The following is a 23133-nucleotide window of genomic DNA, read 5'->3' as shown; positions in this document are numbered from 1 at the left end:
GAAACAACCAAGATTCCTCTTCCCAGTTCGGCTCGTGGTTACGAGCAGAAGATAGCTACAGACGACGCCCAACTTTCAGTCCCTCAAAGGGCAACTCAAACGGAAGAGAGGAGGGACGGCAAGATCCTACTAAGGAAGCAGAACATGGTGAAACAGAGGGGTCTATCGGAAGTACTGCAAGTAGGAGACAACCAAAGGTCCTCGGCCAGAAGCAAAACACAGAGCATATCGCCGGCAGCGAGACCTATGACTCCAGAGAGAGAATGGTGTCCGCAGATGCACGACAGAGGAATTTGGCGGGAAATGGTAGCAAGCTTGACGCAGGGGCCGAGGATGATGGGACATGGCATGGGGCAACTCAAAGAGCAGGTGAGAACCAGCACAGTGAAGGAAGCATGCAGGAGGATGAAATTCAAGCCGGGCGGGAAATACTCGAAAGAAATAAGGCCTTGTTAGTTATGGGTCCGTTGGACAAGCCCAACAGAAATAACAGGCCCATCAACCAGACAACGGTCAAGACTCATGGCGAAGGAAGGATGCCTGCGCGGGAATTAACTGGTTTCAACAACCAGCTTATTCCAAGTGAACAAGTAGATGGCGTTACATGTCCAAACCAAGGAAGCCGCAGATGGAAGTGCCAACTTGGATCCTCTCTTGTGGAAGGAGGATTACGACCGGGAGTTAAAAGGCCAGCAGCGACAAAGGAGGATACCCCAAATGCACCTTTGAAAAAGAGAAGAGGTAAGAATCCTGGTCTCAAAAATAATGGCTTTATCTCGACTGAATCGGTGGAGGCTGGTGACCAGCCCCACCGAATGCTATGAAAATACTAAGTTGGAACTGTCGGGGGCTTGGGAACCCCCAAACAGTTCAAAACCTTTGTTTTCAAACAAAGGAGAAAGCTCCCGACTTGGTCTTCCTGATGGAAACCAAGCTGTCTCAAGCAAAAGCCATTAAGGTGGCCAGGAAAGCTCGGTATGAATGTTGTGTAGCAGTAGATGCAGTGGGAAGGGGTGGAGGATTGATGCTCATGTGGAAGCAAATAATGCAGGTGGAATTAGTTAACTACTCCCAAAGACACATTAATGTAATCGTGAAAAGTGAAGAGGATAGTTCAAGTTGGCTATTGACATGCTTTTACGGACACCCAGAAACAAATAGAAGGAAGGAAACGTGGGAGATGTTGCAGTCTTTTAATCCTAGGAACATGGGGTGGGGAGTAATAGGTGACTTTAATGAAATTTTGTCCCATGATGAAAAGGTAGGTGGAAGGGTTAGAGCAGAAAGTCAAATGAGAGCATTCAGAGAAGTGGTTGAAGAATGTAGTCTATTTGATCTAGGGTGGAGGGGGGCAAAGTACACATGGTGTAACAGACATGAGAGTGAAACCTTCACTAAGGAGAGAATTAGATCGAGGTATGGCAAACATAAAGTAGATGGAGATGTTTCCAGATGCTAGAGTCAGCACAATGGTGGCACTATGTTCAGATCATAGACCAATCCTTCTTGAGGATACTAGTGGCAGGGGCCAGGGGTCCCATTTCCATTACCAGTTTAAATACGAGATGAATTGGGCAAAAGAAGATGGTTGCAAAGAAACAGTAGCCGAGGCCTGGCAAAGAGAAGTTCAACATCAAAGGCAGAATAGCAGGCTGCAAAATAAACTAGAGTTGTGCATCAGGAAGCTTCAGAAGTGGAGCAAGGATCTAAGAAGGACTAGACTAGCAACCATAAAACAGAAAACAGAAGAAATAAATCAGTTGCAAGAGGAAGAAAGAGCAGATAACATGAGTGACCTCAAGAGATTACAATATGAGGTTGGTTTTTTGCTAGACCAGGAAGAGGCAAGATGGAAACAAAGAGCCAAAGTTCATTGGCTGACAAAAGGGGATAGAAATACAAAGTTCTACCATGCATGTGTCAACCAAAGAAGGAAAAAGAACAACATAAAACAGATCGAGGATGGTGAGGGGAGAATGTTGAGTTCAAAGGAAGAGGTGGCAATCGGGTTCTGGCTCCATTTCAAACAGGTGTATCAATCAGGTAATCCATCTGAAAGAACCATACAGCAATGCTTGAATGGTGTAAGACATAGGATCTCACAACACAAGAGGGAGCAAATGGATAGAGAGTTTACATCAGAAGAAGTCCTGGTAGCTCTTAAACAAATGTCCCCTTTCAAGTCACCAGGGCCAGATGGGTTCAGTGCAGGATTCTTTCAAGACCACTGGGATATAGTGGGCTCTGAAGTGGTGCAGGCAGTACTGAACTTTTTTAGAACAGCTGAAATGCCTACAGGCCTAAACCATACTCTTATAGCTCTTATTCCCAAGACAAGTACCCCTAGATCAGTAAATGAATACAGGCCCATCGGCTTGTGCAATGTGTGGTACAAATTAATTTCGAAAGTCTTGGCCAATAGGCTGAAATTTGTGCTGCAAGATATCATATCTTGGAACCAGAGTGCATTTCTACCTGGTAGGCTAATCACTGACAACATAATGGTTGCTTACGAGCTCTTACACACTATGCAAGCCAGACAAAAAGGCAAAGAAGGCAGCATGGCCATCAAGCTAGACATGTCAAAGGCATATGATAGGGTGGAGTGGGGCTTTCTTCAATCAATGCTATCTAAATTGGGATTTAGTGACAAGTGGAGGAAGCTGATTATGGTGTGTGTGGAATCTGTCTCTTACTCAGTAGTGGTGAATGGGACACCTGGAGCTGTATTCCGGCCTACAAGAGGATTAAGGCAAGGGGATCCTCTTTCCCCTTACCTTTTCCTGCTTTGTGCAGAAGGACTAAGCTCTCTTTTAAAGAATGCTGAAGTAAGGGGTCTCATTAAAGGAGTAGCAGTCACAAGGGGGGGCAAAAGAATAAATCACCTTTTGTTTGCTGATGATTGCGTGATGTTCTGCAGATCCAAGTTAGAAGAATGGTTAGTTTTAGCTCATTTGCTAAAAGTCTATGAGGAAGCATCAGGGCAAACCTTGAACAGACAGAAAACCTCCATTCTTTTCAGCTCAAATACAAGGCCCGAGGTAAAAGCATGCATCCTTCAACAAGCTGAGGGTGTAGTATGTGGGAATTACAACAAGTATCTCGGATTGCCTAGTGCCTACCACGGTAGGAAGATCCAAGTATAACACATTCAGGGGCCTGAAAGAAAAGATATGGAAAAGGATCAACAGCTGGAAGACTACCTTTCTGTCTTCTGCAAGAAAGGAAGTCATGATCAAGAGTGTTTTACAAGCCATACCAGCATACACAATGAGTGTATTCAAGATGCCAAGTGTGCTTCTTAAAGAAATAAAGTCTATGATTGCCAAATTCTGGTGGAACCATAGAAAGGAAGGCAGGGGAATTTACTGGAAGAGCTGGAGCAAACTTGGAACAGCAAAGAATAAGGGGGGGTTGGGCTTCTGAGACCTTAACTGCTTCAATAGAGCTCTCTTAGCTAAGCAAGGATGGAGAATTATACAAGAACCTGCTTCATTGCTGGCTCAAGTTTTCAAAGAGAAATACTTCAAGACAGGCAACCTAATGGAGGCTCGAGTAGGCTACTGCCCATCACAAATATGGAGGAGCTTAATGTCAGTAAAGGATCTGATAAAGACAGGGCTGGTGTGGAGAGTTGGCAATGGAAGAAGCATTAAAATATGGAAAGACAAATGGGTGCCTATACCTTCTACATTTAAAATTCAAACACCAAACAAGATATTGGACTGTAATGCAACTGTCAGTGAGCTCATTGAAGATGAAAGCAAAACCTGGAAAAAAGAACTGGTACAAGCAATCTTCAGTCAAGAGGAAGCCAAGAGAATTTGCAGCATTCCTATCAGTGTAAAAAGGATGGATGACAAAATGATATGGGGACTGTTAGAAAAAGGGACATTTACAGTAAAGAGTGCCTATCATGCAGACTTGGGGATCAAGAACCAAAATATGGGAGAAACTTCCAGTGGAGATCAAAGCAAAGGGCTGTGGGGGAGGCTGTGGAGATTAACAAGCTCGGGCAAGGTGAAAATATTCCTATGGAAGGCTCTCAATGGCATACTTCCCACGAGGAGTATCCTCTTCAAGAGAAGGGTTACTGATAACTCAACATGCCCCATGTGCAGCAGAGAAGAAGAAACTGACATACATGTGCTTTGGGATTGCCGTACAGCAGCAGATGTTTGGGGCGAGGACTGCAGTCCAGTCAGAAAATGGGGAAGGAGCTTTGGTGACTTCACATCACTGTGGTCTGAGCTCCAGTCTAAGTTAGAGGAAGGGGAACTCCACATAGTAGCTGAGGTGTTTTATGGCCTGTGGAGGAGAAGGAATGCTATGGTTTTCGAAGGGAAATTCAAGGGGCCATGCGTGTTGATCCAACAGGCAGTGAGAGATGCAGAGGCAGTTACATCGGCTCATGAAAAACCAAGAGAGAATCAAACAAGGCTAGTAGAGACAGTGAGAACCGTATGGAAACCTCCAAGCCAAGACTATCTGAAGGTGAATGTAGACGCAGCAGTGGATTCTAAAAGAGGAAAGGTGGGAATTGGCGTTGTAGTGAGGGACTTCAGAGGAGAGGTGCATGTGATAGTTGCTGCCCCCAAACAACTAACAAGGAATGCTAGTGCAGCAGAGAGTCAGGCTATGCTTAGAGCAATTCTTCTGTGCACTGAACTGGGACTCACTCGGGTGCAGTTGGAGGGTGATGCAAAAGTGGTAGTGGATGCAATCAACTCCAGACCTTTCAACTCATCTTGGGATGGACAGGTGATAGAGGACATCAAGGCAGCGATGCATGCTTAACCTGGTTGGTCTGTAGCTTTTGTAAGGAGAGAGGCAATGGTGCAGCACACGCAGCTGCTAAGTTAGCTCTATCCTTAGATACTGAAGGTGTGTGGGTGGAGGAGGTACCAAGTGGGGTTCTTCCGGCCATTGTATCGGACCTACATAGTTATGTAACGACAGTTTAATGAATCAAACTTTCATTTCAAAAAAAAAAAAATTTAAACCAAACCATAGTTATCATTCCCCTTGTGCATGGAGTATTGATACATTTACATTTCTTTATTATTGTTTTACTACTCAACTATTTTTTTCCTTGAATTTAGATTAAAAATCTCAGAACATGACCCTCTTAGATAATTTAAAAAAACAAAATTCAATCAACTAACGTAGTCATGTAATTTAATTAAAAATAAATTTAATTTTATAAAAATTGGCCTTAATACTCTTGCCCTTTGAGTCAATTTTTATAAAATTATATTTATTTTTAATTAAATTATATAATTATTTTAGTTGATTGAATTTACTTTCTTCTAGATTATGCAAGAATGTCATGTTCTAGAATTTTAATCCAGATTTGAATAATAAAAAGAAAAAAGTAACTAGATAATAAAACAATAATAAAAGAGATATAATGATATCATTATATTGTCACGCATCCTTTCTGTTTCATCTTTTAATACTCGATTATTTCATAAAACAGACTTCCTTGTATTTTTTTTCCGAGATGCACATTTAGATTTAATGTTATTGCCCTAATGCCCACTATTCCCACCCAACACATTAACGCACTCAGCTCAATTGCTCCTTCTTTTCCCCAACAGACTCTTTACTCTCGCACTCTCCTTTCTATTTCTTTCCCCCACTTAGCATCTCTCTCACGTTCTTTTCTTTTAGACTGTGTTTGGATGTTGAGATGAGTTGAGTTGTGAATAGTAGTATTTTGTTGGTCTCATTAAGATGGTTTTATCCTTTTTATGTTGAGATGGATTTAGCTTTTTAGGTTGAAATGTATGAAGTATGTTAAAATAGTTTAGCCTTTTTATGAAAAATTGAAAAAGTAATGAGTCCCATCAATGATTGATTTAAGAGGAATTGAGATGAGTTGAATTGTGTTCAACAACCAAACACACCTAATTTACTGAATTTCTACTCAATTTCTAACTGAAGCCTTACCTAACCCAATATCTCTCTCCCTTACTCTCTCTCACACAACACTTCGGTACCAAAGTTGAGCAAAGCATATCACTACTGATTACACACTGTTGAAACACCATGGTTTCTATTATTTCTTCTAATTCTTCTGAATCCTAGACCACTATGAGCTACCCTCAGCTAATCCCCCACACACTAAATCCCACCACTATCGAACAACCATCGCAGCCTAACTCCTCCATAACAAATCACCATAGCTTCACTTTCTCCCTCACGGTAGCAGCATAAATTAGTAGTAGGAAGCAACAACTGTAGCTCATGTCTTAGCCATGACAGCACTGCTCAAAGGGAAGCTCAACCATGCTCAGCACTAGCACACCCTCAACCACCCGAGCTAACATTGCCACCCACGTGAGCCACTGTAGTGTCCACAAGCTCCTGTTTAGCCAACCCAAAAACATAACACTCATCCTTCTCCATTGGGCAAACTCCACCGCGAGCCTCACCTAACCTTTTTCATGTATGATCCGCCACCGTGTTCTGCAATCACCCCAGCAACATCAGAAAATGCAGATCGAACCATCTTCGTAGCCCAAATCTACCGATCTCTTTCTTTCCTTTGTTCTCTACCATTTGTCTCGGCCTAATCATGTTGTCCCAAAGCCGCGCCGCCATGATCCACCACCCATAAACACCCCATCGAAGGTCTTCCGACCAGCACCCATTCACACTACAACAAAAATTAGATTTAGTGACAGACGAAATTGTCACAAGAAATGGAAAAAACGTCAAGAAATACATTAAGTGATGAAACCGTCACCCCCACCGTCACGAAATGTGCGTCACAGAATACATATAGTGACCGTTTACTGTACAAGCATCACTAAAAATATTTTTAGTGACGGTTTGTGATGTGCCGTTTTATATAACGTTCTAACATTTACTTTTCTGTGACGGTTAGAATCTGTCACAAAATATTACGTTCGAACGAAAAAAATAATATTCAAACTTAAAGTAGACAAATTGACATCCGAATGAGAGCAGGTAACATTTGTTAATTATCGTTCGAACGTATCATATTTATGTTCAAACATTTATATGTTCGAACGTTACGTTCGAATTTAGATTCCAACGTAAAGGAAACAATGTCCGAACGTTCGAATCATAACGTTCGGACGTTCTTTCCAATGTTAAGAAACTAGAGTTCAAACGCAAGAAGTACGTTTGGAGGTTTGGAACGTTAAAAGTTTAAACATTCAAACGTAAGTTTCATTTGTCACTGTAAACGTTCGAACGTTATGTTACAATTTTGTGTGATTACGTTCGAATGTGTGTTCGAATGTGGAATACTGTTTAAACATTTTTATTTACATTCGAACGTACATCTCAGAAATACTAAACTCATCCCATTAATAAACATACCAATTGTATCAAATTACATAACATATTTTACAACCAACAATGTTTGTAATTGTTTTTCAAGTAGATATTAAAAATTTAATACACTAATAAAATTCATTTCTTTTTCTTTCCTCGTCTACCACGATTCTGTTGCAATGACATAACACGCTCCATTTGCAGCATCAACTCCCGCTGCACTTGCTCTTGGACCTCACTACGTATTCTTTCCTTCTGGTCTCTTTGTTAATCCTGCAAACGCGTCTCTAAATGAGACTGTTGCTCTAAAAGGGACTCCAACTCTTGCTGTCTGGACCTCATATACTCATTCTCGCATCATGCAGCTTCTAACTCTTTGCTAAGATTATTAATTTGTGAAGTCGATGAGGTTGAGGAGGATGAACCGAAATGCTTGAAAGATCGTCCCAAATCTCTTGCCATACTAGAGTTGGGCCCGAGCACTTGTGTGAAAATGTCTATGTCACTAGTAGAAGATTCCCTAGAAGCTAACTGCAACTCCATCATTTTTTCCTGCAGTTTGAAAGATCAAAACACACAATAGGTAACGTATTAAAAGAAATACAAATAAAAAAGAATTTAACCATATGTTGCATAATTTATTTAACAAAAGGAACACCGCTTACATAATTAATTCCAGCTGCAGGATCCATCCACTCACTATGCTCATCAGTATGAGCAGTAGCATAAACATTAACGAGAGAAAAGTTTTTAGGATCATCACATTTCTAACAAAACGACATTAGCAAATTTAAAAAGATAGTATTAGTACTTATATAAAAGAATAACAGGAAAATAAATGAATTATATAGTTTATTAATTACCATTTTTTCAGCAAGACGATGGAATGATCTTAAACCAGCATGATGGTGAATAGTCAGAGCGGATCTATTATGTGCATTTGTAGAACTTAAGTGCTACAAATGCACATTAAGAATGTTAATTGTAATATATATATATATACACATATAAGATAAACAACAAATATTAATGTAAATAATTAATGGAAATAAATCTAGAATACCTGATATTCTGGAGATGCAAAAAGATCACAACACTTTATCCAGTCGTCTAACTTCATCTGCTGGAAAGGTGACTGTGTAGCCTCTTCAAACGACTCAAACTTCTTGAAGTGGTCGTGATATCGTCCATTGTGACGTCGGAATAGTGTAGCCATTAACTCATTCACAGTTCTCAAATCCTCACTATGACCAAAGTCGAGGTCAAATTCATCCTAATTATAAATTAATTAGGTAAAAAATATGATATACTAATGTACGTGAAAGAAATAAACTATCAAAGTAAACTCATCAACACACGACTCCGAATGTGTTCCTTAATCTCATTCGACAAATCTCGCCAGGAGCGCACATAAAATGGAGCATAAGTTCGGACTATTGTACCAATATAGGAGGAAAGCGCTGTTGTACTATCATCTACTCCTCTCCAGTGGAATTATCAAGAATTGTGACTTTCAGTTTACCATGCCTTCGGTTTTTCTCAAGTGAGATGCCGCGTGTATAGTTACAACCGCGACGAGCGAATGCATCAACTAATATAGATAATGTGTATAATTTTTATACTAATATAGTTATTGAGACAAAAATATTAAATATATAAATAATTTTCAATGAAATTTCCTTACTAGTAGGTGTCGACTGGGCATCGTTCTCTATAGTGTTAACTTCATCTTCAAGAAAGGACTCTTCAAGTGGAGAGTCCTCAACGGGTTCGGGACTTGGACTTGGTGGAGGAGACACATTTCTTCTTTGTCTTTTTGGCGGCATACTTGAAATTAATTATATATACCAAAAAAATTTAATTAGATGAAATTAATTATTATTATAAAATTCTATACTCATATATGAATAAAAATTTTAGTACTTTTAGTCTTCATCTTCAGATGTATTTTTCATGCTTATTTCAGAATCTCTCTCTATAACATCTTCATCTTCATCATCATCATCAACCTCTTCTTCATCCTCCTTATCCACTTCCCCTCCGGATTCTTCTTCGTCTTCTTCTTTTGACTCTTCTACTTCTTTCTCACTTTCTTGAATTGAATGATCATTTAATACAGACGGATCGAGATGGATGAGTGGGATGTCATCTCTACATAAGGGGAGCAACTCGAGTGCACCAAGGTCAACAAATAAGTTAATACCCCCTCCATCTTCCTGGTAGGCCTCTACATTCGGAGTATCATCTTCATCTCCACTAGTATCGTAATCTACATTCGTTCCTACTTCATATATATTTCGATGAACAAATTTTTGTACGACTCGCCAAGTTATCTCTCTCCACTATCTTCATCAACACTTTTCATTGGATCAATCAAGTAATAGATTTGAGTAGCTTGACAAGCTAATACGAATGGATCATCTTCGTACCATTTATATGCGGTATTTACACTCGTAAAATGATTATTCCTATATATTGAAACCCGACCACCGCCTAGATCCGACCAATCACATTTAAAGACATATGTTATAGACCCACCCAGATATTTCAATCCGATAATATCACGAATGACACCACAGTAATCAATATCATATGTTCCATGACTCCTCTTGACCAACACACCACAGTTTTGAGTCTTTCTATTACGTTCACAGTCCAGAGCATGGAATCTATAGCCTCGAACCATGCATGCAGTGTATCGAAGTGCTCTATTTGAAGGACCACGGGGCCAATGCATACAATTCAAAAAAGACAGATTCGGGATCATGAGCACGTTGTTCCAAAATCTAACAATTGAAATAATGTTATTAATTAAATATTACCTAGAGTTAAAACTTTTATAATCTAATATATCAGGTAGAGTTTAGTTCATACACGTTCTTCAAACCATCCAGAAAATTCTTCCTCTTGTCTTGCCGCTATATTCTCTACGCCTTCTGTCCTAAGTTTGTCCATGTGCTCACTGTATATATATGCAAAATCATATTATTTTATGTTACAAAAGTTATAGTTAACCTCATTGAATCTATAAATATTTAAACCTTTTACAATGACATACCTGAGATAGTGATCAATCTCCCGACAATTATTTAGCACGTACCACCGAACTTTACCCAACTCTGTATCAAGTAAATCATATCTCGTTTGTGCACCCAAGGGTTGTACATTCTGAGAAAACACTGATAGCTCACGAGGAGGCAGAGCAGTAAGATCAGCATTTCGCTCTTGATGATTAAATCGTGTCTCAACACCATGAAGATATAAAGAGCAAAATGTTAACCATTCATCGTGTATATAGGCCTCTGCTATTGAACCCTCAACTCTGGCTTTATTCCTAACAGTGCGCTTCAGTCCACCCAAATATCTTTCAACTAGATACATCCAATGGAACTGCATCGGTCCACCCAACATTATCTCCCAAGGTAAATGTATTGCTAAATAGACCATGACATTAAAAAATGATGGTGGAAAGATCTGCTCGAATTTACATAATATAGTAGCAATGTCTTCTTCCAGTTTCTGCAGCATATCTCGCTTTATTACCCCGAGCACACAAATCCTTAAAAAACATACATAGTTCGGTTATAGCAACACGTACGGCAGATATTAGCTTCCCACGAATTCCCACTGGTAATAACTTCTGCAAAAATACGTGACAATCATGACTTTTCAATCCACCAATTTTTCAGTCATCGGGACTTACACATCTACTGATATTTGAAGCATAACCATCTGGCAGCTTCACACCTTGCAACCACTTGAAGAAGTCCATCTTCTCCTCCCTTGTCATTGTAAAACATGCATGCGGCATGACCACCCTATCACCTTCCACCCGTAAATGCAGATTATGTTTAATTCTCATTCTCTCAAGATCTTTCCTCATCTTAATCGTATCTTTCGTCTTTTTACTAATGCTCATCAATGTACCTAGTATATTATCACAAATATTCTTCTCTATGTGCATTACATCTAAACTATGTCGCAACATGCAGGATGACCAATACGGCAAATCAAAAAAAAAAAAAATACTACGCTTTGTCCAATTCAATTCTGCTGCACCTCGTTTTCTCTTGTTCTTTCCCCGACCTTTGCCAAAATTGTTCGCTGCCACATGTACCAATTGTTCCAGTATCTCTTCCCCAAACAACTCATTTGGCACAATTCTATCCTCTACTCACCCATCAAACTTAGCGGATTTTGTTCTCTATGCATGATTTGTTGGTAGATAACGTCGATGACCCATGAAACACAACTTTTGAGAATATTTTAACCACTCACTAGTAGTTTCTTTATTACACGTTGGACATGCTAACTTCCCTTTAGTACTCCAGCCGGAAAGATTCTCATATGCCAGAAAGTCATTTATCGTCCACATTACCGTAGCATGCATCTGAAAAGTTGTCGACGTCGATGCATCATAAGTTTTGACACCTGTTTCCCATAACTCTTTCAGCTCTTCAATCAACGGCTGCATATATACGTCAATGTCATTCCCAGGTGATCTCGGGCCGGAGATAAGTAAAGTTAACAAAAAGTTAGGTGCCTTCATGCACCTCCATGGTGGAAGGTTGTACGGAATCAACACTACAGGCCAAATACTATAACTTGTACTCATATTCCCAAAAGGGTTGAATCTATCAGTTGTGAGTCTCAAACGCACGTTCCGAGCTTCTATCCCAAACTCTGGATGCTGATTATCGAAGGATTGCCACGCAAGTGAGTCAGCTGGGTGCCTCATAAATCTATCATTATTAACTCTTTTTTTCTTGTGCCACTTCATATGGTGAGCTGTTTTCTTACACATATATAATCTTTGCAACCTAGGTCTTAATGGAAAATATCGCAAGATTTTAATTGGCAGGCTTTTCTTACCCTTCCACCTCGACTCTCCGCATACAGGACATTCTTGTTTCTCCTCATTCTCCTTCCAAAATAAAACACAATCATTCTTGCATGCATGTATGGACTTATACTCAAACCCTAATCCCTTTCTCAACTGTTTCACTTCATAAAAGTTCTTCGGCAATGAGGACCCTTCAGGAAGCACTTCGTTAAATAAGTCTAATACTATGTTTATTGCTTTGGTTAACATCCCACACAATGACTTAATGTGAAGCAACCGTACAATAAACAACATTTTGGAATGTTTTGTACAGCCTGGATACAGCTCGCACTTTGCATCTTCCCACATTGCAGGAAAATTCCCAAAATCATTCCCTCGGCCACTTGAGGCATTGTCTCAACCTCATCCATAAACATCACAACTCCAATATTACTCAACATCTCTTCCATCTCATCTCGCTCATAATCGTCATCCATGTGCCCCGAATAATCCGAATGACCAAATAATCCATCCGTTGATTGTGCATACAGCTCACCATGCAGTACCCATCAAGTATACCCCAAATCCTACCATTCACAAATATATGACTTTCAACTTCATCCAACCCTATCGCACACAAATTTTTACAACCTCGACATGGACACTTAATGTAATCATGACTATCAACAGAGGCCTTTGCAAAATCAATAAAGGTTCTTACTCCACGTGTATAGGGTATGTAATCCTTTCCAAGTCTATCGCCTAGCCGCATCCAACTTTTATCCATTTCTATAAACATCTAATTATTAATAACACGTAGTATACTATAATACACATGCATGTCATGCTCCCATTCAAATTACTCTTTCTCAAGGTAGTTGGTCCTATCCCATTCGAGATTATATTATCCATATTGCACAAGTTCCGTCACTCTACTACTTTCCAAGTCAGTAGAAATTTCGGCAACACCTCCCCATAGTTCTCCAAGTATACATGTTCACATAGAGGGATTGTGACCCTATAAACAGTATACCCGAAGAACAATAAAAAAAGGACACCGAAATTTCATACTAAACGTGTTCAGTAGGAATAACAAGAATGTGCAATACAAATAATATAATCTCAAACTGTCCACACTGGACAATTCAGAAATTAGTGTACACCTAAATGTACACTAACTCCCAAACGGGTCTAAGGTTATTTATGCAATGTCATATAATATCTTATAAAAAATAGTACAAACAAATTCTCAACCATGTTCATTGAATTAAAAACTACAAACAAGAATTCTTATCTGTTATATATTGTTAAACAAAAGTTTAGATACAAGAATATACTCACACACTACATTTCTTGTAGAGAAGGGTTGAGAATTACCTTAAAGAACATGCCTAACAAGAATATCCAATTACTTTACTGTCACAAACTATTCGACCTTTATAACCCTCAAGGCCAGATAGAATTTGAGAGTCAAGTAACGTGACAGACATTTCTTCAAGGTAATTCTTAACCCTTCTCTACAAGACAGGGAAGCTTATGAGCATATTTACAATATCTCTCTCTAGTTTAACAAAATAACACAACTATTGGCTCACTATATTTATTATAGATAAATACTATATATATTTTTTTATTATACTTAGGGATTCTTAATCTAATAAATTTTAATGTTATTATATAAGTACTATTATATATTATAGTACTTATTTATTTCTTATTTACTAATATTATACTATATATTTTATTATAATTTGTATTATATTAGTTCTTAATCTAATAAATTTTAATTGTTATAGTATAATTATATTATACTATATAGTACTTATTTATATTATATTTACTAATACTACTATATATTAGATTATAATTTGTATTAGGGATTCTTAATCTAAAAAATCTTAATGTTATTATATAATTTCAAATATAATAAATATATTGCATATATTGCACAACAAATAATCACACTACATGAATACTATAATATATATATATATATATATATATAAATTCTTTAATCACACATATTACACAATAAACAATCCTTCACACATATTACACAAATAATCCACAATAAACTATATATCAAAAATTTCACAACAACAATCCTTCAACAAAATTTAACAATAGAGTTTAGTATAATATACCTTGTGGTCACAATATCCTCCTCTTGCAAATCACAAGTTTTCAACAATCCACAACAAACAATCCTTAAAAAAATTCACAAAACTAGATAGTTAAATACATATAAAACAAATTGACAAATATAATATAAATTGTAAATACATTTACAGTTGAAAAATTTACCTTACTTTCTCCTTTGGGAGGAAAAAAATATACACAAAAAAAATTAACACAACATCTCTCCCTGACTCAATCTATCTCACTCTAACTCTCTCTCACTCTAACACTCTCTCTATCCTCTCTCACTCTAAGCCTCCTCTTCTTCATCTCTCTCTCTCTCTCTCTCTCTCTCTCTAAAATATAGTAGTAGTCTCTCTCAATTCACGCAGGGGATGAAGCAAAATCGATCTACTTTCCCATACGTGAAAGTTTTATATTCTGTTTCTAATACAATAAATGTTCAGACGTTCATTAATGAACATCCAAACGTTTAACTCTCTTGCTAACGTAATATATTTTACATTCGAACGCTAAGTTATCCAACCCAGATTCTGAACAATACGTTCGAACGTTTGTAAAATCCCGCCCACCGCGTCAATTTAATGTTAGAACGTAAAAACAAAACGTTCGAACGTTTTAGGGTTCCACCTTAAAGCGGGAAAAATCCTACCCATTTTTCTAATACGTTCGAACGTATAACATGTATGTGTGAATGTATTGGGACAAAAATATATATATTATTAAATTTCATGTAAACTTAATTTTCATTGATTAAATGAAAAAATAATCTTCATTAATTGTATATTATATATCATTTATATATATAGTTGATTTATATATTATATAATATATATATTCATAATATAGTAGTATATTATACTACTATAGTATATATAGTATATATACTACATATACTATAGTACATATAGTAGTATATGTACTATATATATTCCATACTATACTACTAGATACTACTATAGCAAATGCAGTATATATATATATAGTAGTATATAGTTATTATACTATATTAAATATTATATATATATATATATATATTATATTATACGTTATTATATATTAATACTATTATACAAACAAATATGATATATATATTAATAGTATTATATATACTATATTATATAATATATATTACATACTATAGTAGTCTTATATAATATACTATTATAATCTATATATAGTATATATACTATATACTACTATAGTAAATGTAGTATATATATAGTAGTATATATATTATATATTATATGTCCATATTATATAAATATGGACATATTATATTATACTACTATATATTAATACTATTATACAAAAAAAAAATATGATATATATATTAATAGCATAATATATACTATATTATATAATATATAATACATTCTACAATAGTCTTATATAATATGCTGCTATAGTCTATATATAGTATATATACTAAATACTACTATAGTAAATGTAGTATATATACTATAGTAGTATATATACTATATATACTAGATAGCATATATATTTATACTATTATATATACTATATGATATAGATAGTATCTATACTATATATATAGATAGTATATATATTAATACTATTATATATACACTAGATTATATATTAGTAACTGTACTATATATATATACTATATTATATAATATATATTATATATTATAGTACTCTAATATATTATACTACTATAGCATATTATATTAGTAATAATATAGTTATAATATATATACTATAATATATCTCACTTAATATATAGTATATAATATATACTATAATACAGTATATATCTATATAATATATGAGCATATAATATATACTATATAATATATACTATATATTATAATATTTAATAAATTATATATTATAATATATAATTTATTAAAAATATATAATATATAATTTTAATAAATTATATACTATTAAATATAATATTTTGTTTAATAAATATTATATAAACTATACTATACTATAGTTATATATTATATAGTTATTATCTATATAATATATAATATTATGTATATTATAATATATCATCTACTAATATTTAATAAATTATATATATATATACTATACCATCCGTTGTTATATATTAGTACTATTATATATAATATATATTTTATAGTTATTATAATACATAATATATTATATATTATAATATATATAACTGTATAAAAAAATATAATTTACTGGCTACGTTCGAATGTCATTTGTTATAAGTGTGGACGTTAATGTCAAACGTCCAAACGTTAAACACAATACGTTCGAATGTTTAATAAACGTTCGAACGTATTTATGTATATGTTCAAACGTTAACTGTATATAAAGTCTTCCCCGACAGCAGCAGAAGAATCATTTCATCCAAAAACAATCCGAACGTCCTTCTCTCCGCCACGCATGCCGCCGCATCCGCCGTCCTACACCACCGCAACCGTAACTGAAAGGTAATGTGTCCTCCCCATCCCATATAGAGGCTTTCAATTTTATCGGTGGGTTTCAAATTTTTGAAACCCACCAAGGTCGGATTTTCTTCTTGATTTTCCGTCCATCATTGGCTGTTAAACGGTTAAAAACCATCGTATAAACATTCCCCATAGCCTATAGAGTAGTTTTATGGTTTCTGCATTTCAAAGCTTTCGAAAATGGCTGCGTTGACTCAGTCATTCTGTCTCGTAACGTTTGGACGTTAAAAATCAACGTCCGAACGTGTGACGTTATAATTTATTTACGTCTGAACGTTACGTTATAACTTGCGAACATAAATGTTAACATTCAAACACTTTTATCCAACGTTTTTAGAGGACGTTGGATTAAACGGTCGAACGTAAACCGTTCGTATTCTTCCGTTAGCAAATACGTCCGAACGTGTGACGTTTGAAATTCATTACGTCTGAACATTACATCTTAACGCTCAGACATAATCAAGCGAATTTAATATCTCTACTATCAAACGTTTAAAGATGACGTTGGATAATACGTTCGCACATTAATAAAACATTCGAACGTATGTATAAGACGTTCAGATTAGATTTACGTTAGAATTTTATCTTAATACGTTCAAACGTTTGTTCGAAGTTACATTCGGACGTAAATTTGTAACATTAGTTTGAGTATCATCATTCGAATGTTAATGGTTTATGTTTGACTATCTTAATGTACGTTCGAACGTAAAATATTGTACATTCGGACGTAATTTGCTCCTAATTATCATAATTTTATAGTTCGAATGTCAATTGAGTAATGTTCGAATGTATCTCCATTTAATTTGATTTCTATTTTCTCCTCTTATTATTATTATTTTGGGTATTTAAATAGTGAAATTTTTTAATATATTTATTTTCAAAATTATGTAAATTTATAATGATGATATTTTAATTGTATATAATCCATGATATATGTCGTAATATGTATATATATGTAAATTTAGGGATTTTTTTAATATATTTTAACTTGTATTTTTTTTTTTCTCAGGATATGGCTCACTTTATGACAACCACGAAATGAGGGAGGGATGGAGGCAATTTGGACATTGATCGACTGGGTGCTCGAACTGTTATGGATGAATGAGAAATTCTTATTAATCCGTTCGATAAGCTTAGCTGGGAGCGGAAGACGCTTAGAGACGTCTTCGTCACGAGAGGATGGGGCTCAATTCGCACATTGAGGGGAAAGATTTACCCCTCAATGGTTTGGGAGTTTTACATTGGGATGGCGGCCATGCCTAACGATGCATCATCCCATACCCTCGCTATACGCGGTGTACAGTTTGAGTTCTCGGCGGATGTTATCGCCGACTTACTCCAGATTCCTCGGATACTGCCTGAGGCGACAGCTGCTCAAGCTGGTGACACAGCAGCTGCATTTGCTCCTGGCCCCTTTGAGGTAGATCTAGCCACTTCTGCTTCATCTACGGGCCCCGTTCACACTATGCCCAGTGAACAGGGAGATCGGCCCAAGGGCGATGATATTGCTCCTGAGGTTGGTGATGATGAGCAGGATCAGGATTTCTACATCCTCACTGGCACAAACCTCACGAAGCTGGATAGGCCAAACTCCTTCAGCCAGAATCAGCTGCTGCCTTTCTTTCGCATGTTGCAAATTTTTGTTGCAACAAATGTAGACCCTGTGGCACATAAGACCACATTCAGTCGAGCTCAGTTCCTTATTCGCTTGGCACGTGGAGATCCCATTGACTTGCCACTCGTTATATTTGAGCGGATCCGTTACGAGGCTAGCATTGTTACAACGGATAATCTCCCATACGGAGTCATCATCAACCGCTTATTACTAGCCTGGGGAGTGCCACTCCAGGCGGATGAGATGATACTAAACCAGATGAGCCCCATCAACATGACCACACACCATCGGAGCATTGCACAGGGGAAAGGCTCAGCTCGACATTATGCTGCTCCTATATCAGATCTTGTTCCTCCGACCGAGGTTGGGGCTAGTGTTGCTCCCTCGTCTGCGATTACTAGTCAGCAGCCGGCGACTACATCTGTAGGGGATGTGCGACCTGCTTGGGTTGATGTAGTGATGACAGATATGAAGGCGCATATAGACCGACAGATTGATAGACAGATTACGCATATAGATCAAGCTGTCGCACATCTTGCACATCATGTAGATGTGCTAAATAATAAGGTTGAGACATTGACTGAGGAGTTTCGATCTTTTGTAAACCAACAGTTCTAAATGTCATTTGTAAAAATTAATCATATTTTATTTTCTATTTTTGACATATGTAATGGACAATATTATTTAATATATGTATTGTAGTTTAATTTATACACTCAATTTTCTTTAATATTATGCAACCTTAATATTAAACAAATATATATATTATGATGAATTTTTGCAAATTAACATATAACGTTCGAACTTTACAACTATATGTTCGAATGTTGGCGCTAATAATTGTTACGTTTGTACATAATTACATATAACGTTCGAACGTTGGCGTTAAAAAATTTTACGTTCGCACGTAAATATACATAACGTTCAAACGTTAAGCTGACGTGCAAACAAATTAACTAAAATATTCGAACGTTAAAAATTTCTTCCCTAACATTTAGTGACAGTTCCCACAAACTGTCACAGAAAAAGACTTTTTGTGACGGTTTGGAGACTGTCACTATCTTCAATCCGTCACTAAAAACTATATTTGTTGTAGTGGATCACCTCCCTCATGCCTCTCAACCTCATCTCTCTCTCTCTCTCTCTCTCTCTCTCTCTCTCTCTCTCTCTCTCTCTCTCTCTCTCTCTCTCTCTCTCCATATGTAGGCTGCCTCTATCCACATGTAACACATCCCTATTTGAACTGTGACGACTAGGACTAAGTTAAGCCTCTTAGTTTATTTTGGAGTATTATTTTGGGCCAAACAAGGTGGAACAACTCAATTAGAACCTAGGCTTGGTACACTAGGCATCTAAGGCCATGAGGAAGCCCACAAGCCCATGTGAAATTCAGCCTCTATAGAAGAGTTAGGTTTTGAAGCCCAATGGAACTAGAACACACGCCCAACCTAATTCTTTGGATGCCACATGTCATCTAATGGAACCTACACTAGGACTTCATAAATCTGGACTGAATTGAAGGAAGAGAGGTGAGAGAGTTTATGGTTTGAGCCTTACAAGCCTACCCTAGAGGATCACCTACCTTCTTGCCATGTGTCATGCATGCAAGAAGACTTACTTGTAAGAAGAAATATTGTGGCACTTGTCACTAGCAGAGAATGGCTTATAGAATGGAAATGATGAGGTTATGGGAAGTGGTGTCTAGGGAAGACCAAGGGACAAGAGGCATGACAACCATGGAGAGAGAAGATTTTGGTTTCAAATAAGGTTGTCATGTGTCATGCATCCAAGATAGAAGATGAAGAGAATGCATTGGGAAGGGGCGAAATCTACAAAGGAGATGGAAATTGTTACAAGAATATATATTTCACACACTTTTATAATTTTTTGTATGGGAATATATAAAAATTTACAAAGTCTATTAATCTAAGTCAGAATCCTAGAATTATTAACTATTACAGGAATGTTGAATGGAAATTTTATGTCTGTTACATCCTTGATTTGTGGCTAACAATCTGCTTGCATTATCTTTTGCTTGATTTGAGGAACCTTTCGTTATATGGTAGTGGCTTCAAAATCAAGACTTTGTTCTTTTCTCGATTTTAATTTATATTGTCATATTATATTATTGTGTTTGTCATTGTTCAATTACTACTCTTTTGTTTTGTAATGTATATAATTTAATCATTCTAATTTGTATTTAAGTTTTTTCAATTATTTTTACAGCATTTTTTTGAAATTGGAAGCCAATTAGGTTGTTGGGCCTTGGATTGGGCATGGGCATTTGGAGGTGGGCCTTGGCCCAATCACACTCCGTTCGGAGTTATGAACTTCGTTCAGAGTCAAAGTCGGAGCCCACCTCTAGTCTTCATTTTTCATTTGTATAAGACTTTGGCAAAAATATTGGTAGTTTTTGTTTATTGTGGTAGTTGATTTTTTTTTTTTTTTCCTTTTCTTGATTGGTTAATTGGCTGTCAAAATTTTGCTTTATTCTCCACTTAATCATAACCCTCTTTTTTTAATCTCTATTTTATTTCATTGAATTTCTGGTTTTTCCTTCCTTGCATGAATCTTTAAGATTCTCAGTCTTTCTTTTGATGAATATGCAGTGGGGTTCTCATGGATTTGTAAAGGAGAAATCAGTTTGGGTTCTCACTGCATTCAAAGGACAATCATAGATGGTGTAAATCTGCTCTTCCTCTATACTTTCTACCTATTTTTCCTCATAGGATTTATAGGAAAACATTATGCCTGAAGTAGCAACGAAAGAGTTGGATCTTGGTAGTGGTTTCCATATGTTGTGCTCTTTGCAGCAGTGTTTATGTTACTACTGGTATATGGAATCTAACAGCTAGAAATGACAAGTTATATCAAATGAGCTGGCTGGTTTACTTCGTTAGAGGACTGGTTTGGATCTCTTTTACGGCATCTTTGCTTGTTCAATGGTCAAAATCCATCAGGGTTCTAAACTCTGTTTGGTGGGTGTCGTCCTTTGCATTGGTTTCAGCTTTGAATATCAAAGTTCTGCTAAGGTCACATAGCATTGAGATTTTGGACATGGTGCCTTGGCCTATTAATTTTTTGCTTTTACTTTGTGCACTTAGGAGTCTCTGTCACTTTGCATTGAGAAAATATGTACATAGGATTTTGCGCATTTCTTAGGACAATTTCTGTAGTTTGTGCACCTCTAATACTCTTTGTGATGGGCCCCAAGGATCACTTTGCTTTTGTAAATTATTCAAATCACAATAAGAGGAATATGGGTGAAGGTCTATCTATTGTGGGATGTCTAAATCTTTTCAAGGTGGTTGAGTCTTTGTCACAAAAGCACTGGTTCTTTGATTCAAGGAGGTCAGGAATGAGGATGAGCTCTGTTCTAATGGTGGCAGTCTACCAAAAGCAGTTAAAACTGTGACGCCCCCAAATCCCCACGCACGGACACGGGAAAATCGAGACGTCCGGATGATGACATCACGGGTCACCACCCTATCGATGAGTGCCAAGTGCGTGTATAAGCAACAAATGTGCACGAGAAATACGCAGCGGATAGCAAAGTCATAAACTAAGTACCAGAATTTGTCTTGTTTAAATACAAAGCTGTTCAAAACATATATAATAAAATATTACAAACTACAAATATTACTCAAAGCAACAACAAGACATTAACTTCAACCCAGAACTTCGGCGGAGCCGCATCCTTGGGCTCAGCCTCCTCCTCCTCTTCCTCGATCTCTGCACCAAAATCTACGATACCAGAAATGGTGCCATAGGTAAGTAAAATCCAAACGCCACTAGATAAAAATATATTAAACTCAACAATATGCATGAAAGAATGCAATGCGCATGTCCCATAAAATCATAATTTTTCCACGCACGCCAAAAACCCATTTGGCCCAAAAATATAACCATTAAAACCATTCCTCGCCATTATCCCAGATAATGGCCCAAAACCGCTACCACCATTTTCCCAGAAAATGGATCAAAAGCCTCAACACATCCTCGCCATTATCCCAGATAATGGCCCAAACCACCATTTTCCCAGAAAATGGATCAAAAGCCTCGAAACCAAACCTTGCCATTTTTCCAGAAAATGGCCCACATCCGAAAACCATAAAAACGATCCAATTATGCATGCACCATGATCTCCCCTAGGGATCATCCGCACACCCTGGCTCTGTGTCACACCGCAGGTAACGACTATGCGTGTGACACCTAAACGAGCGATGCCCAGACTCGCACCCAATGTGTCCCTGGCTAGGCCATCCTCTAGTTCCCGCCACTCTAGGGACCACGGAATCGACACGACATCGTTGCTGTATCGTGCGATCCGGTCGTCGCCCTGCGACAACTCAGGGAATGTCACTCAGTATTATCCACTCCCGAGTGACTAGAGGAGCTCCACCGAGATAATAACCTATCCCGGCTTGGGCTTGTGAGACACACGCACCCAAAAACTATTTACGCCAATAAAACGGGATTTTCTCGATTAAAATAAAATGCACAAATATGCAACATGCAACGCACGCCTCATGGCACGAATAACCAACCAAATCACAAACAAACATAACCAAGCACTCCGTCCTCAAACCATCCGACCCCCGAACTCCTCGGACTCAGTCCGGAATCAACCAACCAGCAGATAAATATTTATTGTATGAGCAAAATATATTTAAATCTAAAAGTAGAGTTTGGAAAATACTTACAGCACTATACGGTATTTTTTGAAAGCTCGCGGCATTGCAAACGACGGATGAAAAGCAACGTAACAGTGTAATTTACACTGTTGCCGTGGGTAA

General features: G+C 37.0%; 1 protein-coding gene across 1 annotated transcript; it reads left to right on the top strand.

Moving 5' to 3' along the window:
- The first annotated feature begins 1436 nt into the window (after window positions 1-1436).
- LOC122274552 lies at window positions 1437-21015 on the top strand. Its single transcript, XM_043083581.1, has 5 exons — window positions 1437-3126; window positions 3458-4761; window positions 18026-18238; window positions 18572-18784; window positions 20947-21015. The coding sequence occupies exons 1-5, from the start codon at window positions 1437-1439 to the stop codon at window positions 21013-21015; spliced, it is 3489 nt and encodes a 1162-aa protein (XP_042939515.1).
- Window positions 21016-23133: the final 2118 nt, after the last annotated feature.

This window comes from Carya illinoinensis, chromosome 8, assembly GCF_018687715.1.
Source record: "Carya illinoinensis cultivar Pawnee chromosome 8, C.illinoinensisPawnee_v1, whole genome shotgun sequence".
In the NCBI taxonomy this organism is placed as follows: domain Eukaryota; kingdom Viridiplantae; phylum Streptophyta; class Magnoliopsida; order Fagales; family Juglandaceae; genus Carya; species Carya illinoinensis.
The sequence above is the reverse complement of the archived record's forward strand: the minus strand, read 5'-3'. Positions and strand labels throughout refer to the sequence as shown.